Below are 23802 nucleotides of genomic sequence, written 5' to 3'. Positions count from 1 at the left end.
AAATATAGATAGACTTGGTAGAAAAAAAAATTATTTTATTAGAATTCTATTTTCAATCAAATTGAATTATAAAATAATTTTATCTTAAAAATCCATAAACAACCCGGGCATCGCACGGGGCACAAAACTAGTATATATAAAAAGTTAAACTTTTAGTCAGGTCACGAGACAACGACACTTGGCGGTCTAACTTTTTGCCAAGTATCGTGCCACGTTGGATAGATTTGAATAAACTTCATAAGATAAAAACGTTAGTTTAGAATTCTATTTGGACAAAATTTTAGGATAAAATTGTTAGTTTAGAGTTTTATTTTCAATAAAATACCAATATTTCAGATGAACAAATTGAATTATAATTTATTCAAAAAAATTATTAGATTTTAATTCTCAAAAATTATCATATCAATTTATTTTTAAATCATAATATTTTTTGGAACTAAGAAAGTAATTTAAAGCGTAAAATATCCATTTATAATATAGACTAATCGATTAAAATAATATATTTCACAATCTAATAGAATTTTATTACTATTTTAGACCTGTCAATTAGGCTTGGATAATTAATCATCTCGGATTGAATCGATTTAGTTACGAGTCAAGAAATTTTCAACCTTTCCCAATGATTTGGGTTCAGGTCAACCCGTTGAACATTTATTTTATTTAATTTAAATATTTTGCCAATTTTTATTATTTTAATGTATTAAATCGAACATTTCTATCAACATTATTATTAGTCATTACATGTCTACCGAATAGCAAATCGTCACAAAAGCACATCAATTCCTAACTAAATTTGTATCAATGATATATTTTAAAATTTGTCGTATAGATTAAAAATTTATCTTAAAATTCAATAAACAACCCGGGCATCGCACGGGCACAAAACTAGTTAGTTATATATTGATTATGGATTTTAGTAACTGAAAAATAATAAATATACCAATATCTTTTCCACGAAAAAAAACAAAAAAAAAACTTTTGGACGAATTGTATATTTATTATTTTTTGATTAGTGGTTTTTAGTTAAGAACCACCATTACAATTTCTAGTAAAAAACATCCATTTTTTTTTTGGATATTGGATATTTGGATTGGATATCCATTATCTAAAATCTAACTTATTTCGAATATTTTTCAAATATTGGATATCCAAATAGGTATCCGATATCCTAAATTTTTGAATTGGATATCTAATCCGAATTCATATTCGATCAAATTTCCTTAATTATCGGGTTAGATCTTCAGAGAGTTTTGCTAGCCTTAAGATCCCAGAGATTAAATTTATAATGACTTATATAAGGATCTTCTATTACGGAGTATAATGTTATTGATGTCACGTAGTATTCTAAACTAATCCCATTTATAGTTAGCTTGTCCCCTAATGATTAGTTATTAGCTTGATATTTAAATGTTTTCCACACTCCTACTTTCTTGATTAACTTATTAATTAATTTTATTAATGTATCAATCTCCTATAATAGAAACTTTTTCTTATTGCATTTGCTTGTTCAGGTCAATTTTATTCTACGATTCTAATGTTCCTAACTATAACCACAAGAGTTACTATTACACTTGTAAAATTAAGGGGTTTGAGATGTATAAAAATAGCATGTGACAATTCAATATAAGTAATTGAGTAATGTTTTTCTTTTTTAAATTCATTTCTCTTTATTTCCTTAGACATACGAAATTATGAACATATACTTGTATATTGTATCAATGTAAAAATTGAACAATAAAATTATCTCCTTGAAATATCTAAAATTACACATGAGATAAATAGATTAGTTGGCCTAACCCACCTAAATTCTTGGTTTTTATTTTAAATTTTGACTTGATCATATCTCTTTTCACTCTCTTTACTCTTTAATTTTAATATTTTCCTTATTTGCCCTCCACTTTTCTCCCTGTCAAATTGTCTCCTTCAAAATGCCAATTCAAATATACAAATCAAAGCTAAAAATATAATTAATTACAATTAGATATAAATAATACTCCACAACTTCGTCATTATTTCCAGTAAATCTCCATTTTTCATATTATGTTGGAGCTTTTTTGAGCTGCAAAAAAAGTTAGAGAGAGAAAGAATAAAACAGAGAAGAAAGAAGATCAAGAAACCAAAAAAATGGGAAATCTTTGGAAAACGCAACAATCTCATCAACAATCTTTAACCAGGAAGTTGTTGCCTTATGTTCTTTATGCAATACTTCCATTAGCTCTCCTCCATTTTTACCTTTACCCTTCTCCTCCTCCTCTTCTAGATTCTTCTTCTGTTATTAAAGATCAATTTTCTAATCTTAATCCCATTGCTAAAGGTAATTTTATTTTTAATTTAATTTGATTTTTGTATTTTCTTAGCTAATTAAGTTTCTGGGTTTTGTGTAATTGCTGATTATTATGTGTTCTGTTTTCTTTAACAGCGGAAAAAACTGGAAATGGGGTTTTGGATTCAGTGTCAGAACCTCCTAAAGGTGAGTTTTTTTTAGCTTATTTTTGGATATTTAATGCTTAATTACAACTTTAAAGTTCTGGGTTTTGTATATTGAGCAGAAAAAAGTGTGATTTTCTTAGTTTATTTATGTTAATAAACTTGCCAAATATAATTCTTGATTTGTTTATATCTAGACCCAAAATTGACTTGAGAAATGATGAAATATGGATTTATATTTTATTGAACAGAAAAGGAAAATGTGAATGAGATTCTAATTTCATCTACACCACCTCCAAAAGGTTAGATAACTTTTTCTCATGATCTTTATTGTAAACATTACCTAATTTAATTTTCTGGGATATTAATTGATTACTCCATATATTCATAAAAAGTTTCCTTTTTAATTTTAGCAGAAGAAGAAAGTAAGGAAATTGCATCAGTTTGTGATTATACAAATGGAAAATGGGTCCAAGAAAAGAAAGGACCTTTGTATAATGGCTCAACTTGTGGAACAATTAAAGATGGGCAAAATTGCATGAATCATGGAAGACCTGATATGGATTATCTTTATTGGAAATGGCAACCTAAAGAATGCAATCTTGATAGGTTTGACCCTCAATTGTTTTTGCAAATTCTTGAAGGAAAACACTTGGCTTTTGTTGGGGATTCCATGGCAAGGAATCAATTAGAGTCTTTGTTGTGTATGTTAAGCTCGGTTTCGCCCCCAAATCTGATTTACTCGAATGGGGATGATAACAAGTTCAGGAGATGGCATTTCCCTTCTCATAATGTTAATGTTTCTGTGTATTGGTCACCTTTTCTTGTTAATGGGATTGAGAAATCAAGTGATGGGACTATAAATTACAATCAATTGTTCTTTGATTCGGTTGATGAGAGGTGGGGTTCTGAGCTAGATTCGATTGATATGGTGGTTCTGTCGATTGGTCATTGGTATTTGCATCCTGCTATATATCGCGATGGGGAAGTTGATCTCGGATGCCATGCTCTTGATAGTATGAATTGTACTGATGTTGAGTTCTATGATGTGTTTGGCAAGGCTTTTAACACCAGCCTAAAGGCGATTATTGAAAGGAAATCAAAGTCAGAAGGGAATGGTATTGATGTTATTGTGACTACATTTTCTCCACATCATTTTGAAGGGGAATGGGATCAGTTTGGAGCTTGCTCTAAGACAAAGCCATACATGGAAGAGGAGAAATCTCTCGATTGGATGGATTCCCGTATGAGGCAAGCAGAGGTTGAAGAAGTGGAAAAGGCTAAGACAATATTAAATGCTGATAATAATGCTATGCCTAAGGTTAGGGTAGCGGCATTAGATGTCACCAAGTTGGCTATGTTGAGGCCTGATGGTCACCCTGGCCCTTACATGCATCCTAACCCTTTTGCGGATGGGATTAAGGAACGTGTTCAGAACGATTGTGTGCACTGGTGCTTACCAGGACCAATTGATACATGGAATGAGATCATGCTCGATGTTATGAAGAGATGGCGCGCATCATCAATGAAATGAGTTGAGAGCATATTTCATTGAATTCAACTATTGGAGAATTTCTTGTCCTCTACTCCTTTGGTCAAACTAGTTGACATCAGATGTTACAAAAGAGAAATCATAGAGATATTTGTGGTTGTTAGATGATGGTGGTCAAGGCTTTTAGCTGTCTTCCTATGTTTAATGTATATGAACAATATGGAAGTGGCACTCAGAAAGGGTTTGAATAGATCAAAGTACGACCAGAGTCCAGCCGCCTTACACGGGATGTTCAAGACTACAGGTGCGAGGATTTTGCTGGATCGGTTAAGTTTTCATGGCAAGTTCTTGTGATGTGAGCTATTACCACATACTCAGTATCCGACCGTTTGTAATCAAATTAGTTGTAAAATTCTGCCTGCTAATATCTTGATTAGTTTCTTACAGTTTTCTATGTTGGAGTTATAGTTGGACTGATCTATTAGTCCTTTACTTTTGACACTTTGAACATTTGGTATCCTTTTCATACGATAAATTTGTTGATGATTAAGCAATACAATGTTATATGGAGTACCATCTATGTTAATTCTTCAGCAGTACATCAAACTTGTAAGTTGTATGAAGTTGAACTGCTCATTAGATGATTTGAGTAGAGTAGCTGGAATGGTTTATTGACTTTTCTTTTGTTTTCATGATTCATTTGCCTTAAAGCAGCAAGCCTTATTCAGTTTTAGTAAGTTTTTTTTACACTTTTTCCTTTTCCTTGACAAATGTATGGGCTTCGAAACCTACTAGTTCCCAAAAAAAAAAAAAAAAAAAAAAAAACATAGTATATCAAATATAAATGTGTTTTGTTTCAAAAAAAAAAAAAAATATAAATATGTTTCACAAATTATTCGTTACATCTCCTCCTATAGTCCTATGGTATCTTCATCTGAAATTTGGAGGTTTAATAATTTTGTGTTTAGACTTATTTATTAGTTCATAGCATTAGCAATTAAAGAAAAACATCATTGGAAAAAGATGTAAAGAGTAAAGAAATACGAGTAAGTAATTAAAAAGGAATGATTTGATGTGAAGTTTAATGTTGTGAATTACTCCCTCAGTTCGTCGTTTCATAATGATGTTCCTATTTAGAATCTTTTTGTCAGACAATTTTAGTTAAAGTAGGAATATCATTGTGAAACGGAGGGAATACTCCGTATGTGAAGCTTATTGTTGTGAGCTTGAAAAGCAAAAGAAAAACAATGTGGACTTTGATAGGGAAGCAACAGGAAATGTTGTAGTTATTAAAGATAGGAATAATTGACAAAAATAATCACAACTTTGCCACATTCGCCCAAAATAATCCCAACTTTCGATTATTTTTAAATAATCCAAACGTTAATATGAATTTGCTTTCAACGGTCCTAAGTGACCGGAAACTTGTTGAGTAGGTAAATTATTTTTAAAAAAGAAATTAATTTTGTAAAAATGATTATTATTTATTAAATAACACTTAATTAATAATTAATTTAAAACTAACTTTTTTAAAGTGAATTGCTAAACACCGCCAACAAAAATGATCATCACTGCCAACATTCGATGTGAATGGACAATCGTACCCTTATTACTTAACCACCCCTTATCCTCCCGGCGACCCACAACTCCTTCTGATCGGCGACCCACCTACCCTCCTCTATGACGACCCATCACCTTCCCTCGCCGGCAGGAAGGTGGTGGTTTAATATATATATATTTTTTATTTCAGGCAATCGCGGTAACCGGAGCCCAAAACATGTTGCCGTGCGCGATAACCGGAGCCCAAAACCAGTTATCGTGCACGGTAACCTGTTTTGGGCTCCATTTATCACGCACGATAACCGGTTTTGGGCTCCGGTTACCACGCACGATAACCGCGGTTTTGGGCTCCGGTTACCGTGCACCTTAACCGATTCCATGGTAACCGGAGCCCAAAACCGGTTATCGTGCCCGGTAATCGGTTTTGAGCTCCGGTTGTAAAAAAAAAACCACCACCTTTCCGCCAAAGAGGGAAGGTGGTGGGTCATCTTTGAGAGGGATATGGTGGGTCGCCGGTCAGGGTGGTTGTGGTGGTGGTCGTCATCGCCGGTCAGTGTGGTAGTGGTGTTAGTCATCAATTGGGGTGGTGGTGTCAAGGTGTTTGTAATTGGTGGCATGAAGGAAGATAGTGGTGAAATACTAAGGGTATGGTTGTCAATTCACACTAAATGTTGGCGGTTTTGATCATTTTGGATGGCGGTATTTAACACCCCTTTTTAAAAATAATTGCTTTAAAAAAAATTAAAAAAAGAAATAGAAACAATAAAGATGCAAACCACCCTACCCACCACCAACAACAACACCAACCCAGCCACCTCCACCTCCACCTCCACTTCCCTACATCCCCTGAGCCACCAGCCCCACACCCACCCCCTACCACAGCCACCGCAACCAAAACACCATCCCCACCACAACCAATCTGACCTGCAAGCTCCCACCCTTCAACCACCAAACTTGAAGCACCATTACAACCACCAGAACTCGAAATCCCACCCAAAATCGTGTTTTAGGGTGGTGATACTAAGCGCACTGAGGGCAGGGAATCGGAGAAGGGGGAGGGAGGTCGAAATCATGATGGGGAAGGGGATGGGGGCGGAATCAGCGGGACGGGGGAAGGGAACGGGCCGAGATCGGGACTGAAAACTCGTGGGGAAGGGGGTTGGCGTCTTGGTGACTTGGCGGGGCGTCGGCGCGGTGCGTAAAGGGTCTGGGATCGGCCGGAGTAAGGGGGCAGGGGGTTCGGCTGGCGTGGTGGCGGTGGGAAGGTGGTTTGGTTAGTGGCGTGGGAGGTGGTTTTTTAATTTTTTTTGTTTGAAGGTGGTTTTTTAATTAATTATTATAGTTGTTTTTTTATTTTTCTTTAAAAAATTAAACTATTTTTTTAATCAATTAGGTGTCAACACATGTCAAATATCTTGTTATAACAAATTAGATGACCGACCGATTGGGACCATTAGAAGCAAATTCATATCAAAATTCGGATTATTAAAAAATAATCGAAAGTTGGGATTATTTTGGACTAATGGGGCAAAGTTGGGATTATTCTTATCAAATTTTCCTAAATATTAATACCTACACGGCTACACCCTCCTCCCCACATACACTATACATCCTACAAACAATAAAAATTTGTTTCCCACCTTTTCTCTTTCCTCTTATAAATCAATTTCCCTATATAATTTTTAAGAAATTTTGACTTTTGCTACCTGTGAAACAACTCGATTTCAATTTTGCTACCCATCAAAACTTTTATTTTATTTTACTACCCATCAAATCCCCTTTTTTAAATTTCGCTACCAGTAAACGGAATCCGTTAATAATTCTGTTAGTGAGATCCAGCCACCCTCATTACCACCTTCCGGCCACCACTTCCTCCTTAGCCACCCCTCCCCTCAACTGCCACCCCCCTCCACCACCCTCATCCATCACTGCCCACCTCAAGCCAGCCACCCATGTCCATCCACCACCTTCATCCATCACTGTCCACCTCAAGCCACCCACCCACCTCCCTCCACCACCCTCATCCATCACTGCCCACGAAACCCTCAAAAGCACCCAGACACCCACCCACGAAATAGCCTAAAAACTCCCAGCTCACGAACCCACATGCGAGACCACTCCATCGCAACACCACCCCATCGCGACCCAACCCACCCATGACCCACCATACCCACCTGCGACACCTCCCAGCCACTCGAACTCCCTTAACGAAACCCCTAAATTTTGAAATCAAATTAGGGGAAAATTCGGGTTTTTTATTTTTTCGAATCAAACTCATTGATTTCAAAACGAAAACAACAATTAAATACATGATTTTGCAATTCAAATGTAAACAAACAAAAGCCCTAAAACAATTTCGACAATATTGTTCGAATTATGCCCAAATTTGAACCAATTTCGAAGGAGGGAGGTGGGTGGGTGGCATGAGGTGGGCAGTGATGGATGAAGAGGAAAGGGGGGTGGTTTTGGTTATGGATGGGGTCGGGGCTGCGTAGGGGAAAGGGGGGTCGGGGCTGCGTAGAGGTGGGGGAAAGGGAAAGGGGGCTGCGTAGGGAGGGGGGTCCGCCGGCGCCGGCCGCCGGCAGGGGAGGGAAAGGGTGGCTTTTTTTTAATTTTTAATTTATTATTATTTTTAAAAAAAATAATAAACTTAACGGAACCCTAACAGATTCCGTTAACGGGTAGCAAAATTTAAAAAAAGTGCATATGTTAGGTTATAAAATAAAATAAAAGTTTTGATGGGTAGCAAAATTGAAATCGAGTTGTTTCACATGTAGCAAAAGTCAAAAAATCCTAATTTTTACTAACATTTTAATTTCTCTACCATCATAATTTTACCCTTTTCTTTCTCCATTTTCTCACTCCTAAACGAGCAAAATCTCTCAATTTTGTCTTAAAAAAAAATTCAAATACTCTTGATCTCAACCAAAATATTGTATGTAAGTTACGAAATTGCAGAAAATTTCTACAAAAGAACGACTAACAATCAAATTGTAAGTTAATTCTGATTATTTTTGAAAAAAAAGTACAAAGCCTAACTTTTTATTTGTCTTATTCTTCAATTAATTTCTGTAGATATATGAATTTCTATTATTAGTTCATGATTTCTTATAAGTTATAAATCTCAACTTTGGGCGATTTACTATGAAAAATCTCAACTATGCATTATCCCTCAAAAATCCTAACTTTGATACCCATTTGCTTTTAAAGATCCCAACAGGTCACCAAACCTATTAATTTAGGTTACAATCCACGTGTCAACACGGGATTGATAAAAAAAATAATTAAAAAAAAACTAAAAAAAAATTAATTAAAAAAAACTAAAAAAAACCAAAAAAAAATTAAAACAACAGCCCCCATCCCATCCCGGAAAACACCCTACCCACACCCCACCCGCCGGATTATCACCCCCCACCCCCGATAACCCCTCCCCGTCGCCGGAATCCGACGACCAACCCTCTCCCACCCCTTTCCCTCCTCCCACTCTCGCGAAACCCACCCACTATCCCCCCCTAACCCAGAAAACACCCCTCCCCTAACCCCCACCTTCGATAACGCCCCCTTCCCCTTCCCCAACCGTGGGTCAATTTCATGAGTGGGGGAAGGGAGGGGGGCGATTTCGAGGGTCGGGGTTTTGGGAGGAGGTTTTACGGTTTAGGGTGGGGGGGTTTCGCGAGGGTGGGGGGGAGGGTTTTTCGCCGGATTCCGGCGACAGGGAGGGATTATCGAGGGTGGGGGAAGGGTGGGCGTCGTTTTTCGGCGGCGGGGAGGGGTTTTCGGGGATGGGGAGCGATTTCTGGCGAGGTGGGGTGGGGGTGAGGTGCTTTCCGGGATGGGGGTGGGGGTTGGGTTGTTTATTTTATTTTTTTTTTAATTTTTGAATAAATCAAATTTAAAAAAAAAACAATTAATTTAATTTTTTGGACCACTAAAATTCTAACAAGTGGCAATTTTTTTTTTAGAAAAAAATGAGTTAACCTTCTCTTCAGGTAACCGGTCATCAGGGATCTTTAAAAAAAGATGGGTATCAAAGTTGGGATTTTTTATGGATAATACATAGTTGGGATTTTTCATAGTAAACCGCCGAAAGTTGGGATTTATAAACTCAATTTTTCCTAATTTTTATCATAACAATGATTTCTTATGATTATAGTAGAATGCTATATGCTTGGTATAATAATATACTTTAAGTTGAATTAATTTGTGGTGTATTATTTGGTTATAAATTTACTAGACACAAAAAAAAAAAAAAAAAAAAAAAAAAAAAAAAAAAAAAAAAAAAAAAGAGAGAGCTTAATTGCCCTAATTTTCTAGATTTGATCTATGTTGTAGGATTATAGAAATACAAATTTAGCTCGTAGATGAATGTTCATTTTCATTTTGATAAATGTTCATTTGTATGCTAGTATATGTTCATGCACATATTAATATATGGTCATTAGAATTATGATAAAAAGTCTTAATCTCCATTTTCTTACTAAATTTTCTATTGATCTAATAAGGAATATCAATCTATTGTAAATTTTCATTTTAGGTGGAACATTGATCATTTTAGATGGATTTTATATTCATTTATATTCAATTAAAATTGATACATGTTCATTCTCTTCACATTATATGTTCATTCTTATATTGAAAGATGTTCATTTGCAATCTAATTGAGTATGTATTCTCATATATAACATGTTTATTTAGATTTATACTTATTCATTCATCTTCACATTAATAGACATTTGTTTCAATTTTAATACTTGTTTGTTATCATATTGAAAAATGTTGATATTTGTTCATTCTTGTTGAAAAATGTTTATTCGGATTTTGATATTACTTGTTCATCTTCATATATAACTATTCTCATTAATTTCTAGCAATATGTTAAAATTTGTATTTCTAAAAGTTTTAGTCTTGTTTATTATGTTTTGATTGTTACTAACATTTTACTTTAAAATGTTTTGATCTCTTATCACACAGGTTAATGAAATAAAAAAAAGTTGAAAACGATAATGTATGTATTGATAAAAAGATATGTATTAAGGAAAACACACAAACATCATAAGAGTATGTAGAAGGGTATCCATTACAAGGATGATAGTTCTACATACTTTTTATGTATACCAAATGTATTAAATTAGAGATGATATTAAATTCATTTTGTAAGACACATATATATATTAAGTATATGATATGTACATTTTTGAAGTGTAAGATTTTCACTTTATTTTATTTTATTATTATTATTTATTTTTTTTTATTTTTTTTACGTTTAGTTAATAAATTTAGCATACATTTGAAAAGATAAAAAAAGTTCTGCTTAAGAAACAATGAGTATATAGCACGCTGTATTAACAATATTGAACATTTAATGATATAAAACTGAACATTTATATTTACAAAAATGAACATTTTGATATATATATATATATATATATATCAAAATGAACATTTTGTATATGATTCGAAAACGAAAATCATAAGATGATGTCATTATGATGAAGAGGGGGTGCAGACACTGCTACCTACATAGGGGTGTAGGCAAAAATTTGTAAAAATGTTTAAAGCATACTTGGGCTCTTTTTATGGGCCTTTCACCCATTATCCCAGATATGGGCCTGACAATGGTTTATTTCATCTAAAAACAACTACCACTTTTTTCCAAGTTTTAGGTGATTTAAGGCTAGTGTTTACTCTTGGAGGCTCTGTTCTTTTCACCCTTAAACAAAATCTGTTCTTATAATTCAAATATTTCTGTAATAAATCTTTCAAATTTCTTTATCTTCTTATCTCCCCTTTAATTTATTTGTCCTGATTTATCTTTTGCATCGTTGTCTAAGGCCTAGAGGTATTAGTTGTATTGCTAAATTTGTGAGTTGTGACATATAAGAGAATCATCACAGGAAAATCGTGAATTTCTTTTTTCTTTTTTGACGGAAAAATCATGAAATTGATGTTAGTGTTTTCATAAGATTGGGTAAACATCAGATGAGATTTGGCTTCAATTTGGTACCTTCAGAAGCTGGAATTCTTTGGGCCTTGTGGTAAAAATAAATACTAAAATATACTCCTTGTTCTATTACTGTACATGTATACTCTCTTTTTGTCCCACATCGAAAGAGCTTTTAAACACTGCTTTCTTTATATAGTCTGGTGTCTAATATGGATTGTCTCTTTGGAGACAACTGAATTGAACTGAACTGAACTAATTGGACTTAATTGAAATGAATATTATTAAAACAAATCATTTAGAAAAAAAGATTCAAATTTTTTAGGACCTTTTTGGATTGTCTCTAGCTAGAAAGGGCCGATTTAGCTTTTTATCAACTATGTATTTGTTAAGCAGTCTAAGCATCATTGCCATTGACCCACAATGATATGTTATACAATTAATAATTAGTACTCCGACTTAATATTAATATCAATTGATGTACTTTATTACTCCTTTCGTCCCAAATTTTTTAAGACCTTTTTGGATTGTCTCTAGCTAGAAAGGGCCGATTTAGCTTTTTATCAACTATGTATTTGTTAAGCAGTAAGCAGTCTAAGCATCATTGCCATTGACCCACAATGATATGTTATACAATTAATAATTAGTACTCCGACTTAATATTAATATCAATTGATGTACTTTATTACTCCTTTCGTCCCAATTTAATTTACTTAATTTGACTGACATATAGGTTTAGTCACATTAAAATAACTTCTTATTTTATCGTGTAATAGTTAGTATGTAGATTAATTTACTTCATTTAGTGTTTTGTGAGTAATTTATTTTTGGAGAGAAGTGAATAAAGGATCACTTTATATATATATATATATATATATATATATATATATATATATATATATATATATATATATATATATATATATATATATATATATATATATATATATATATATATTTTGAAAGTATTATGAATCAAAGTGTCCCATGAAAGTAATTTAGTGAGAGAATAGCTATTGAATTTTTTATTAAAAAGAAAAGGAATAAATATATAAATTATTACAAAATTAGAACGGAAGAAATAATGGAAGGAAATAAAACAAAATCAAATTTAGAAGAAAATTAGTCAACTAGCTATTTCATATTTATTTAAAATAATGATACTAAGGGCCTGTTCTCATACATTTATTTTCGGTTCATTTCATTTCACTTCAGTTCAGCTCAGTTCAGTTCAGCTCAGTTCAGCTCCTTATTTCCTTCTCTTATAAAATATTCATTTCAGTTTAGTTCAGCTCTTAATTTCCTTCTCTTATAAAAAATTCATTTCAGTCCAGTCCAATTCAGTTCAGTTTAGTTCAGTCAATTAGAACAAGCCCTAAGCTTATATTATGCTCCTTTCGTTCTCTTTTAAATTACATTTACTACAAGGTGAGATGACAACAACGACAACTGAATGTACCTTCAAGCTAACTAAAGACCAATTGGATACCATAAAACTACAAGCAACATCTCAAGACGTGATATATTACAAACTAAGTACATTCGAGGTGCAAGCTGCACACGTGTGGCGCAGTGCATGTATAGCGTGTGGATTAGCAGATGATCAAGACGTGAAACTTTACATACCAGTTAATAGGCGATCAAGATTGAAGGATATGAAACTAATGAAAGTACCACAGGAATACCGTGGAAACATCCTTTTTAATGCAACTTGTGTAGAAAAGAAAGGAGATGTTACATGTAAACCATTGTGGACTTGTGGTATGCTGCGAGTAAGATTCATGAGGCAATTAACAAATTGAATGATATTGAGTATCTAAGATCAGCCATTGATTGTGTGGAATCACACCCAGATCTAACGAGTATTGTTCGTGGGCCACATAGTTCTGTTTGTCCAAACCTCGCAATAACTTCTTGGGCTAGATTACCTTGTGACGAAGCAGATTTTGGATGGGGTGGGCCCAAATATATCGGCACAAATGGGCTCAAATATGATGGTCAAACATACATTACACCAAGTTCAAAAGTGGATGGTAGTTATACAGTGGATGCAATTAGTATTATGTGCACCATGGTGCACCTAGAATTAGGTGCACCACTCCTATACTTTTGAACATTTAGTGAAATTTTTTTGAACATTTTACAAAAATATGAACATCTAGTAAAAAAAATATGAACACGTCACAAAAAATGAACATAAACATGCAATTTTTATGTTCATATCTTATAAAGAAATGTCCATTTTGTATACAGTAAATGTTCAGTTTATATTACAAAACTATTGAATTATTACGAGTTAGACAAACTTCTTTCAAAATTTGTTTGACTTGCAATAATTCAAAATTTGTGATTGTTCATATTTTTTTACTAAATGTTCAAAATTTGTTATTGTTCATATTTTTTTTATTAAATGTTCAAAAGTATATGTGTGGCGCATTGCGATTGTTCAGATATTTTTTACTAAATGTTCAAAATTTGCGATGTTCATATTTTTTTACTAAATGTTCAAAATTCGTGATTATTCAGATTTTTTTACTAAATGTTCAAAAGTATAGGTGTGATGCATTGTGATTGTTCAGATTTTTTAACTAAATGTTCAAAATTTGCGATGTTCAGATATTTTTACTACATGTTCAAAAATTGCAATTGTTCGGATTTTTTTACTAAATGTTCAAAAGTATAGGCGTGGTGCACCTATTTCTAGATGCACCATGGTGCATCTTAAAATTTGCCTAGTGGTTGTGGCACTTTTCACCCCTCATATGGGCTTGTTTGAAAAGTATTTTTATAACTTCTAGATGGTTTGTGAATGGCTTCATCAAAACTAGTTTTATCTAAAAATAATAATAGTAATAATAATAGTAAGTTATCTATGTCCAAAAAAAAAATGTTATCTAAGTTTAATAGAGATATTGTTATATATACCCCGGTGTACGTACTCATTTTGATTATTGTTTTTCATTTTATCATCAAATGAAGAGCAAAAACTAATCTTGGGTTAGCTGGGTGTATGGTGCACCCGATGCAACAAATTCTAAGTTTAGTGTCTTCTGAACAAAAAAAAAAATGTTATTTAAGTTTTAAGTATGATGTCTAAAATTGGATGGAAAATAATATTGTAAAATTTAGACTGAAGACTAGCCATTAGTGAAATGAGAAGGATGAATAATAAAATATTATATCCCTTTAAGTATTATTGCATTCCTCTTTGGAAACTTTCCAAAAGTTCTTATCAGAAATGTTCCTGCTAGAAATAACCTTATTATATTGTAGAATTTACTCCCTCCGTCCCAAAAAGAACGACCCATTTGGGTTGATTATGCGGGTATTAAGGAAGTTAAGTAAAAAGAAGAAAAAGTATATTGGAAAGATAAATTTACATGGGGTTTGTAAAAAAATAGAGAGAGAAAGTAATAAAATAACATGGAAAATCAAATTTTTATATGGGGAAGCTAATTTTGCACAAATATTGTTGCAAATTGGTGGTGTTTTAATGCAAATGGGTCATTCTTTTTGGGACGGAGGGAGTATATTGTTAAATTTCTAATTGTCTATGTATAAATGCACCATTATTTATGTTTTAATTATACTAGGTTAAGTTCCGTGTCATGCACGGTAATTTTTAATACTTATCATTAGTTTAAGACTGCTATTTAATTATAAAATTTTTTTACCTAATTGCAAAATAGGATGAAAGTTCTGTAATTACAAAAAAAAAAAAAAAAAAAAAAAAAAAATTTATCACACTAAAGAAAACAGAGAGAATAATAAATGCACGACTAATAAAAATAACTATGAATTACATTACAAAGTTATAGATAGAAAACTATTATTGCATATATAAATAAGATATACTTATCAAATAGGAAGTGAATTATTATTGTATAGTTTGTATTAAAAACATCTCTAAGAAGCTTTGGCCAAAAAAACTAAAAAAATTATAAAAATAACTTTTGGAGGAAAAATTTTTAACCAGGAAATGACATGTGTCATTCTTGGTTTCGTCTTTAGTATAAAGTTATTATTACTAAATAGGAAGTGAATTATTATTGTATAGTTTGTATTAAAAACTTCTCTAAGAAGCTTTGGTAAAAAAAAAAAAAAAAAAAAAAAAATTAAAAAAAAAACTTTTGGAGGGAAAATTTTTAACCAGGAAATGACATGTGTCATTCCTGGTTTCGTCTTTAGTATAAAGTTATAGACTAGTAGATAGATAGATTAGTATTTACCCTTTTCAATAAGCAGTATAATCAGTAATCACAAGCATACTAGCTAGTTCAAAACTGTTGAATGATAAAATCTTCCGTTTATCAACTACCAAGGGCAATCAATTTGGTCTAAGCTGTAAACACATTTAGGCTTTTTTTAGCTGGTTTTTGTTTTGTTTCATTATTTGTCCTAATTTATCTTTTGCATATTTGTTTATGTTTATTATAGAGGAGTGATCAGAATTTATAGAGATAATTTAACTAAGTAGAGGTGAAAAATAATCTGACATACAGTTTGTCAGTTTCGGTCACATTCGTGTCAGGAGGAGTAGAAAAGAACAATCAACAAAAACAAGTACGCAAACTATATGGGATGGAGGCCTAAACTTGAAGGATTAATAGTGAAAATCATAGCTAATTTGTTCATATTATAGAATTGTCAAAGTAATTCATGATATTGATGTTAGTATTACCGAAAGATTGGGTAAGATCTGATGAGATTTGACTTTCATTTGGTACTCTCAGATACTTAGATGTATAGTCTCTTTTTGTCCCACATCGAAAGATTATTATAAAACTACTTTCTTTATATATCGTGGCGTCTAATAATGGTTGTCTCTTCGGAGACATCTGATAAAATTGGAACGATACAGAGAAGATTAGCATGGCCCCTGCGCAAGGATGACACGCACAAATCGAGAAATGGTCCAAATTTTTTTGACCTTTTTGTCCCTGACCTCTGTAACTCTGTTACTATATGGATTGATGAATAGCAGAGGCGCAGGGCTCCTGGTAATCTGGTATGGTAGTGAATTATTCGACTTCACTGGAGTATTAACATTGCTGTGACAAATTTAAGATCAAACTAATTGATTTGCTTATTGAAGTCGAATGTATCTGGAAAACTCTAATGCGAATCATAAGAAAAGATTACATTAGCAAAGGCAGCAATACTTGAATATCTGAAGCAAAGATTACATCAGTAAAACCCTTGCAAATCTGTTACTTTTTTTTTTTTTTTTAACTATTGCAAATCTGTTACTGATGCAACCAGAATTACTAACTAGTAGTTCAGAAGACATGTCAGACCATTGTTTCTAAATTCATATCTAATAAATTGAATATAGAAATAGAACTCGTAATTGATGATGGTTGAAAGCTTTTAGGTGTACATATAGCCTTTATTCTAGAAACAAATAATGTGTGATAAACCACTAGATTACATGACCTCTAGCTCTATATTTTATTGTTACTCAGTAATACATTAATTTATGTAGTACTTTAGACATCAGAATGGTGTTACCAAGTTCTGAGATCCTGAAGGGTGCTGCTGTGGAATATGCCCCCCCAAACAAAAAAAACAAAAAAAAAAGAGCTGATGTTCCACATCGAAACAAACGAAGAGAATAAGGCAACTTCAGGATACAAAGCGCAGGATTTGAGACTAAACAAATCATACCTTTCTCGGCCTTTTGGCTAAGATCAAGTGTAGTATCTGTTCTTATCAGTTTAATATCTGATATGTGGGTCAATGACTCACAACGATATTAAATTTATTTTTTAAGGGGGAAGATCCACCACAGTAGCTTGCTGCTGGGATCTTCAAGCGTCGCCCATGCGTTGCACTACTGCACGGGCCTGGCACTCCTCACCAAATCATTATATCAATTTTCTTAGCTTATATATCAGAGGCTCTATCTTTTCGATGTTTAGACTTGGTTCTTGTATTGTGCTTTGAAAATTACAACGTTTTTAGCTTTTGGTATTTTAGATCATTCTGAAATGTACTTAATTGGCACAGGATCGATCTGTCACAAAACTTGATGGTTTTTGCTTCAAAACAGGTCAATCTTCTACAGCTTAAAGTACCGAAATCAAATATATAGAAAGATGCACCTTGTCACTAATTACCACTTCTATTTTGATGGTCTGGTGAAGAGTTTTATCACACCTCTTGCAGGTTGCTACATAGCAAATGATACTAAAGCTCGTTTGCAATGTACAAGGTGTCTATTTGGCTGGAGTATTCTCAGTTGATCTATCCAATACTCGTATAGAATTAATGCGTCCAAATACATTAGCAAAATCTATCCAAAAAAATTAAATTGTTACCCTGAAAGAAAGAAAGAACGCAAGAATCATACTTACTCAACTACGGAGTATTTTGTTTTATACTATGCAATAAATCCTACAACAGAAGTTAATGCTAGTAGCTGACAACATTTCAGAATTCAGACTGCAAATGCTGGAAGCTCCTGTTTAAGGAACTTCCTCCAAAAAAAAACATAACTATATAAGCCACTGAATGCAGCAAGCACAAGGTATTCTTTAGTAAAAGGCGAAAGAATGTATAGTTCGCTCTCTGCATGGCTGCTTAAGTTGTACAGAGTTTTTACTAAGTAATATGAATAAGTATAATGCATTCCTGGCCATAGATAACTATTTCTTAAAGCTATATAATGGCAGTAGAAAACCAGGCAACTTTTCCTTTGCTCTTTCTGGTATCAGATAAATTGATTTGATTGCCTGCTAGCTTCAGTCCTTTGCATCAGCGATTCCACCTGGTGTAATCTGAAATACGTGCTGGTGTCAAGGTGTTAACATAAGTATATTACTGTGATGAATGAACATTGGTGAAGATGCAGAATGTTTCAATTTGCACTAAATAGTAGCGCAAGTGTCAATAGAAAAAGGATATAGCTTCGGCCTCTGGCAGATTTGGGGCATCAAACACCTTGCAGATACGCTGTTCACCCTTTCCCTTCCTGAACATCAACCTTATTGTTGATGCATGGGCTAAGACATGACCGCCTGCTGGCTTCTTAGGGTCTGTAACAAAAACTCCTCCTGCTGGATCAGCGATAACTGCAAGCAGCATCTGATTAGTTGGCTAGTGTTCAATGGTTTGATCAACAATTATTTGCATAAATCACTACTCATGAAAATCCAAGTCAGATTGGTTGAGGATTTTTGGAAGACAGTTACTATAAGATAGATAGATTATAACCTTGATTAGTAAGATATACAGCAATGTTGAACTCTTCAGCAATTTTTATCAAACGAGACAGCATTTGGGCCAGTTTTTGCTGAAAATGCAATTAAATTCTTGTCAAGATATAGAACTAAGCAGAAAAATGAATGAGAAATTCACTGCATCAAGGAGGTCCTTCAAGAGTTCATACATATTTGTGTATCCTGGATAGTGTTTAATAATGTAGATTGTTTCATATCTTTCAACAAATTACCTGTCGGTCTGCAAGCTCTCCTCTTCCAGAGAAATCCACTCGGAATAGAGCAATGACAGAATCTACAATCTAAAAAATCAATGAAAAGTTCATGTTAGCCAAGAATTTTATGAGAGGATTTTTCTGGCTACTTTTTTTTTATATATATAAGAAATTGCGAGTACTCACCAGTAATCTGAAGGGTTCCTCAGCCATTTTTGCAGCCAAGCCGAGGAGGAGATTGTGCTGATGTTCATACGTATATGCACGTGCATATATGATCTATAGAATTGTAAGATAAAAAAAAAAGTCATCATGTGATGTATAATTCAGACACAAAAATAAGTGGTTAGGTTGCTTTTTACATTGTCTAGGACAGCAGCAGCATCCATCCCAAACCTTTCAGCAATTGGCACAATACGATCAGGTCGACTGTAGTGTAGTAAGTGAAGAGAAAACTCTTTTAAAATGTACTTCATTTGCAGAATTTTAATCTGTTTCTGTACTCCAAAACTAAATAGAATGACAGGAGAGGATACAAAGTTCCTTCAGTGTCGATGTAGGCAACCTTCCCATTTCCTCCTTTCATGCTAGTCGGAAGCTGCAGGTAAGCATTGAAAAACAAGTAAATTTTACCTCTAACTTGAGACTTCTACCCTCAAGGAAATCAAAACAAATGTTTACATCAAAGACATGCATGGACAATTTATCCTTCATTAACAGAACATGTGAAACCATTCTCACTCTCTTAAAAAAGCAACTGAGACAATGTGTCGCCGACTTACAAACTCAGTAATACAGGTAGACTATCTTCCTAATTTGTCAGTGAACACCATTCAGTTTCCTGAAAATCTGATTCTTGGGTTGAAATGTTCGACTAAACTAGCATATTAACTGAAACAGTGAAACCTGACTGTTAACAACCATACATGTTAGAGGTTATAACTGATAAGCACTTTTCTATTTCCATCATATTGCAATCCCAACCAAAATATGGTCTAAACTAGTGATTATTTCTTCTTAGTTGCTGATTAAACTTACTGAGTTACTGCCTACAAAAACTTAGCTGTTTCAAATCATAAATCTGGCATACAATAAAAGATTTACCTGTGTTGAGACGCATAGAGTATGTGCTAGCTGAGTTTTTCCAGAGCTGAGCAGAATCAATTATCAAGCCATGAGAGGTCAGAAAAGTAGATATGCAACTCATTAACTAGTCAGCATAGTCAAATTTGCTTATGAAAAGTATATAATCAATCACAAAGTCTAAAATTGTAGTCGATCAGTCATTAAAACCAAGAAGAGAAGTACAAAATTTGAAAATTAGTCAGCTAGTTATTTTCTGAGCAAAAATTGATTCAACATACACAGAAACAACGGAAATGTTGCCACACCAATTAAAGATTCAAGATACTGTTAGGAGTCCTCACCGGAATTCTCCAAATGTTTCAGTAATTGCTGATGTTTCGATTCCACCTTTTCCAATGAAACATAATAAGAGTGTTAAACATACAAATGAACTCTAATATTTGCCAAGATGCTAGTAATTTGAATAAGAATAAAATGACTTATACTGATCAAAACAGCATATAGTTACCTCCTAATAACTCGTCTAATGACTGGCTTCCAGTGGTTATGCGAACCACAGACTTTCTCTATTGCAAATAACAATTATGATAGGATTAGAAGTAGTAAAACAGCTAAAACTACACAGTTGGAATTCTGAATTTTAAAATTTATAGAGAACAGCAACGTACTTTGAGCAAAGCATCACTTCCTGTGATGTAACCATAATTCTGGATAAATTAAAGCAGAACATTAAGATTTGATTAGCTTCGAAACCAATATGATAAGCCGATTAACTGAGAAATAAGATTGCAGAGAACGTACCACAATCTTCTCAGCAGCTTCGCATATCTTATCAACTTTAGCCTCAGACAATCCCTTAATACCAGTCAAATTCTACACACACAAACAAAATTAGGAAAGATGTATTAAGAAATCTCAAAGGAAATTGTATAATTCTGAATTCAAATTCAAAGTAAAAAAAAATAAACAAATGATGTAAGACCTTCTTCGTCTGCATCATCAAGCCATTACAAGTGTATATTCCAGCATCCTGAAGCTTCTTAACATCTCCAGCATTGATTCCATGTGCAATCACTAGTGAAAAATAATTTCTAAATGTTAAAGTTATACGCCGAAAAATTGAGAATAATTTGGACGGCTTTAAGCATTCATCGCGATAATTTTTCAAATTAGACGAACTAACAAGAAATTTTCTGATGAACTACGCATATCGGAGCAATAGTTATTTAAAATTCACACCCAAACACAAATTTAAACAAAGTAAGCGTTTGGCGCCAAAAACACAGTATCATTTCAGCTTCATGACAATATAACGATTGAAACGTATAATTTGAAGTTCTACGAAATTTGAATTTGTATGCATTTCAAGAGAAAAATTTAACGAAGTTCAATATGAGCTATGAGATTCAACTGTTCAGCGCGATAAATTAAAAACTAGAACAAATAACTAGAAAAATTATAAAAGTAATTCAGACTCAAGATTATCAAGTAATCGAAAGTAGAAACATAGAATTTCAGATAAAATCGGAGTAATCTCTATGAATTAAGCGATTAAGCTATGTTTCAACAAAATTTAACAATAACAGCTAGAAAAACAGAGTGTAAATTCAGCTTTCCAAATTTATGCAACTGGAATTCTTGAGCAATTTTTTTAAAATTCAAATTCATACCAAATTCAAGTAAATCGCTACAAATTTAGAGAGATGATCATACATTTATCAATAGCTTCGAACAAGTCTTCTTCATCTTCGATTTCTTCTCGTTGAACAAGCTGCAATTGCTGGCTCTGTTCTTCAGATCTGCATCAAAATTCAAAAACACAAATATTCATCAACATATACAAAATTCTTCAGATCATTATTATGCAGCGAATTTCCAGTTGCGAATTCTGGAAGAGAACTTACTTGAGTGCGTACATTTCCGGCATTATAGAGAGAAAACTTCGACGATTTTTTGAAGGAACTTCGGTTTTAGAGAGAGAGAGAGAATGAGAGAGTGAGGTTTTTAGAGAGAGAAATAGAGAAATTGTAATTGTGAATTTGTTAGTGGTTTCGCTCTTCGGTGCTCCGGAAGAACCGTTTTTATAGGTGTGGAATGTGGATTAGGCGCGGAATTAAATGGAATTTGAAGTCGCTCTTATCAGTTTTTGGTTCAAATTTTTGATGACGTGTGAAATGTAATAAATTTCAGGTAATTATATGTTGAAATTAAAATTAAAAAAATAAAAAATGGAATGAAAATCAAAAGTTTGTGCTTATAATTGCTTCCTAATTTGTTATGGTGTTGCTAATTGGTTTATTTTTTGGGGAAGGTTGAAGGTATACAAGTTATTCTTCACTGATTGAGGCATTAGAGTAAATTGATAAATAGTGAAATAAAAGACAACAATGCTGATCACGTGACTTGAGTTGAATGAAAAATAGAAAGGAAAAAAAAGGTGAATATTTAAGAAATATTAACTTTTTGTGATGACTTTGAAAAAAAATAAATTAGAATGTTTAAACTTTAAAGTAGTGAATTACATTTGGATTCAGAATGATATAAGAGATTAAGGCCTTGTTTACTTCACCTTATTTTTACTTATTTCAGAAAAAATAAATTCAGATCAGAAAAAATGTGTTTAGATAAAGAAAATCGGTTCACATCAGCTCATCATTTTATGTGTAGTTTTTTGTCGCTAAATATCTTTAATTTTGTAATGAAAAAAATTCTGAAAATCACATATTAATAAATTAAATACACATTATTACGAGTCTAACAAGATCCCACTTGATATATTTTTTTAAAATTTATTATTGTATATATAAGGTCAAAGTTTGGTCAAATTTGACATTCAAATCAAATCAGACCAGACCAGACCAGATATGTTCAGATAATCAAATATAAGACGAACTAAACAGGTCTAAGTGTCAAACACTCAAACAGTGAGTTAGAAAGTTAGAATTATGAGGATATATATTTTTTTAATGGTGTATAACATAAGCTTAATTGAAAATTTGGTACTACTTCATTAGTGTTTAATTAGTGTTACACTTTGACCAAATATTGACTTTATCTAATTGTATGTTATTTAGTAAAATTATAAGAAAATTGATATTATAAAAGTATACATTATAACGAACCCAACAATCTATTAATACAATAACATTATTATTTTTTTAAATTAGTAAATTAATCAAGTCAAAATCATTGTGTGAGTCGTGAAAAAAAAAAAAAAAAAAAATCAAGTGTAGCACGTACTCATAAAAATGTGAAGAGAGTAAAATCAGATTGTTGAAACCCATTGTAGCCCACTTGTGAGTGTCCCACATTGGAGAAAGAGGACAGATAGTTCCACTTTATAAGGTAGAGGAGTTACTCCTACTATTGCCAATTGGTTTTAGTATGGAAGCTCAAAAGCCTTGTTTGTGGACCAAACTCTCCTCCTTTATAACTGATGGAAAATTCCGTTCTTTTTGGGACGGAGGGAGTAGAAGTTTGGTTAAGGCTGACTACATCAATTTTATAATCGAGACTTTAGTATCTTTACCAAAAATAAAGTAACAATAATAATAATTTACCGACAACTATAAACCGTCAATACTATATTGTTGTTAGTACAATTTTAATTTTTAAGGTCCTCATTTATTTGTGACGGACCGACCACTCTAAAGCGTCTGAAACTGTCGGTAAATAAACATTTTTTGTAGGGTGGGAACTATATTATGAAACGGAGTTAGTACAAATTTGACTTGTAAGATCAATATTTTAAATGCTCATTTTAGGTTGGATAATTTCGCCTATATTTCAGTTAAGGATTAATAAATAGGGCATGACCTGAATTAGTTATTTTAGGTTGGGTAATACATAATTTTCAATGTT

General features: G+C 33.0%; 2 protein-coding genes, 2 non-coding genes and 2 pseudogenes across 5 annotated transcripts; 4 read left to right on the top strand and 2 right to left on the bottom strand.

Annotated features, from left to right (window-relative positions):
• Positions 1–1956: 1956 nt before the first annotated feature.
• LOC145558626 (xyloglucan O-acetyltransferase 1-like) lies at positions 1957–4169 on the top strand. Of its 2 annotated transcripts, none has more exons than XM_081619957.1 (4): positions 1957–2314; positions 2420–2470; positions 2679–2729; positions 2841–4169. In XM_081619957.1, the coding sequence occupies exons 1-4, from the start codon at positions 2125–2127 to the stop codon at positions 3959–3961; spliced, it is 1413 nt and encodes a 470-aa protein (XP_081476083.1). In that variant the 5' UTR covers positions 1957–2124; the 3' UTR covers positions 3962–4169. The 2 variants fall into 2 exon arrangements, with proteins under 2 accessions (XP_081476083.1, XP_081476150.1); XM_081620024.1 differs by having other exon boundaries at positions 1959–2314; positions 2844–4169.
• An 8684-nt stretch (positions 4170–12853) lies between these two features.
• On the top strand, positions 12854–13533 carry LOC145627990 (shikimate O-hydroxycinnamoyltransferase pseudogene; annotated as a pseudogene).
• Positions 13534–16242: 2709 nt separating this feature from the next.
• Positions 16243–16345, top strand: LOC145566762 (U6 spliceosomal RNA). The gene has a single exon (XR_014095486.1). It is a non-coding gene; the product is annotated as a U6 spliceosomal RNA (small nuclear RNA).
• Positions 16346–17083: 738 nt separating this feature from the next.
• On the top strand, positions 17084–17280 carry LOC145565242 (U2 spliceosomal RNA). Its single transcript, XR_014094996.1, has one exon. It is a non-coding gene; the product is annotated as a U2 spliceosomal RNA (small nuclear RNA).
• A 597-nt stretch (positions 17281–17877) lies between these two features.
• Positions 17878–18000, bottom strand: LOC145566596 (U5 spliceosomal RNA; annotated as a pseudogene).
• Positions 18001–18308: 308 nt separating this feature from the next.
• Positions 18309–22181, bottom strand: LOC145627981 (meiotic recombination protein DMC1 homolog). Its single transcript, XM_081680322.1, has 14 exons — positions 21846–22181; positions 21655–21740; positions 20924–21015; positions 20743–20814; positions 20610–20648; positions 20450–20507; positions 20283–20328; positions 19960–20005; positions 19392–19453; positions 19218–19284; positions 19042–19134; positions 18874–18942; positions 18636–18714; positions 18309–18493 (listed from the first exon to the last, which is right to left on the bottom strand). The coding sequence occupies exons 1-14, from the start codon at positions 21866–21868 to the stop codon at positions 18309–18311; spliced, it is 1017 nt and encodes a 338-aa protein (XP_081536448.1). The 5' UTR covers positions 21869–22181.
• Positions 22182–23802: the final 1621 nt, after the last annotated feature.

Source organism: Chenopodium album, chromosome 1, assembly GCF_948465745.1.
Source record: "Chenopodium album chromosome 1, dcCheAlbu1.1, whole genome shotgun sequence".
In the NCBI taxonomy this organism is placed as follows: Eukaryota; Viridiplantae; Streptophyta; class Magnoliopsida; order Caryophyllales; family Amaranthaceae; genus Chenopodium; species Chenopodium album.
This window is presented reverse-complemented; position numbering and strand designations above follow the sequence as displayed.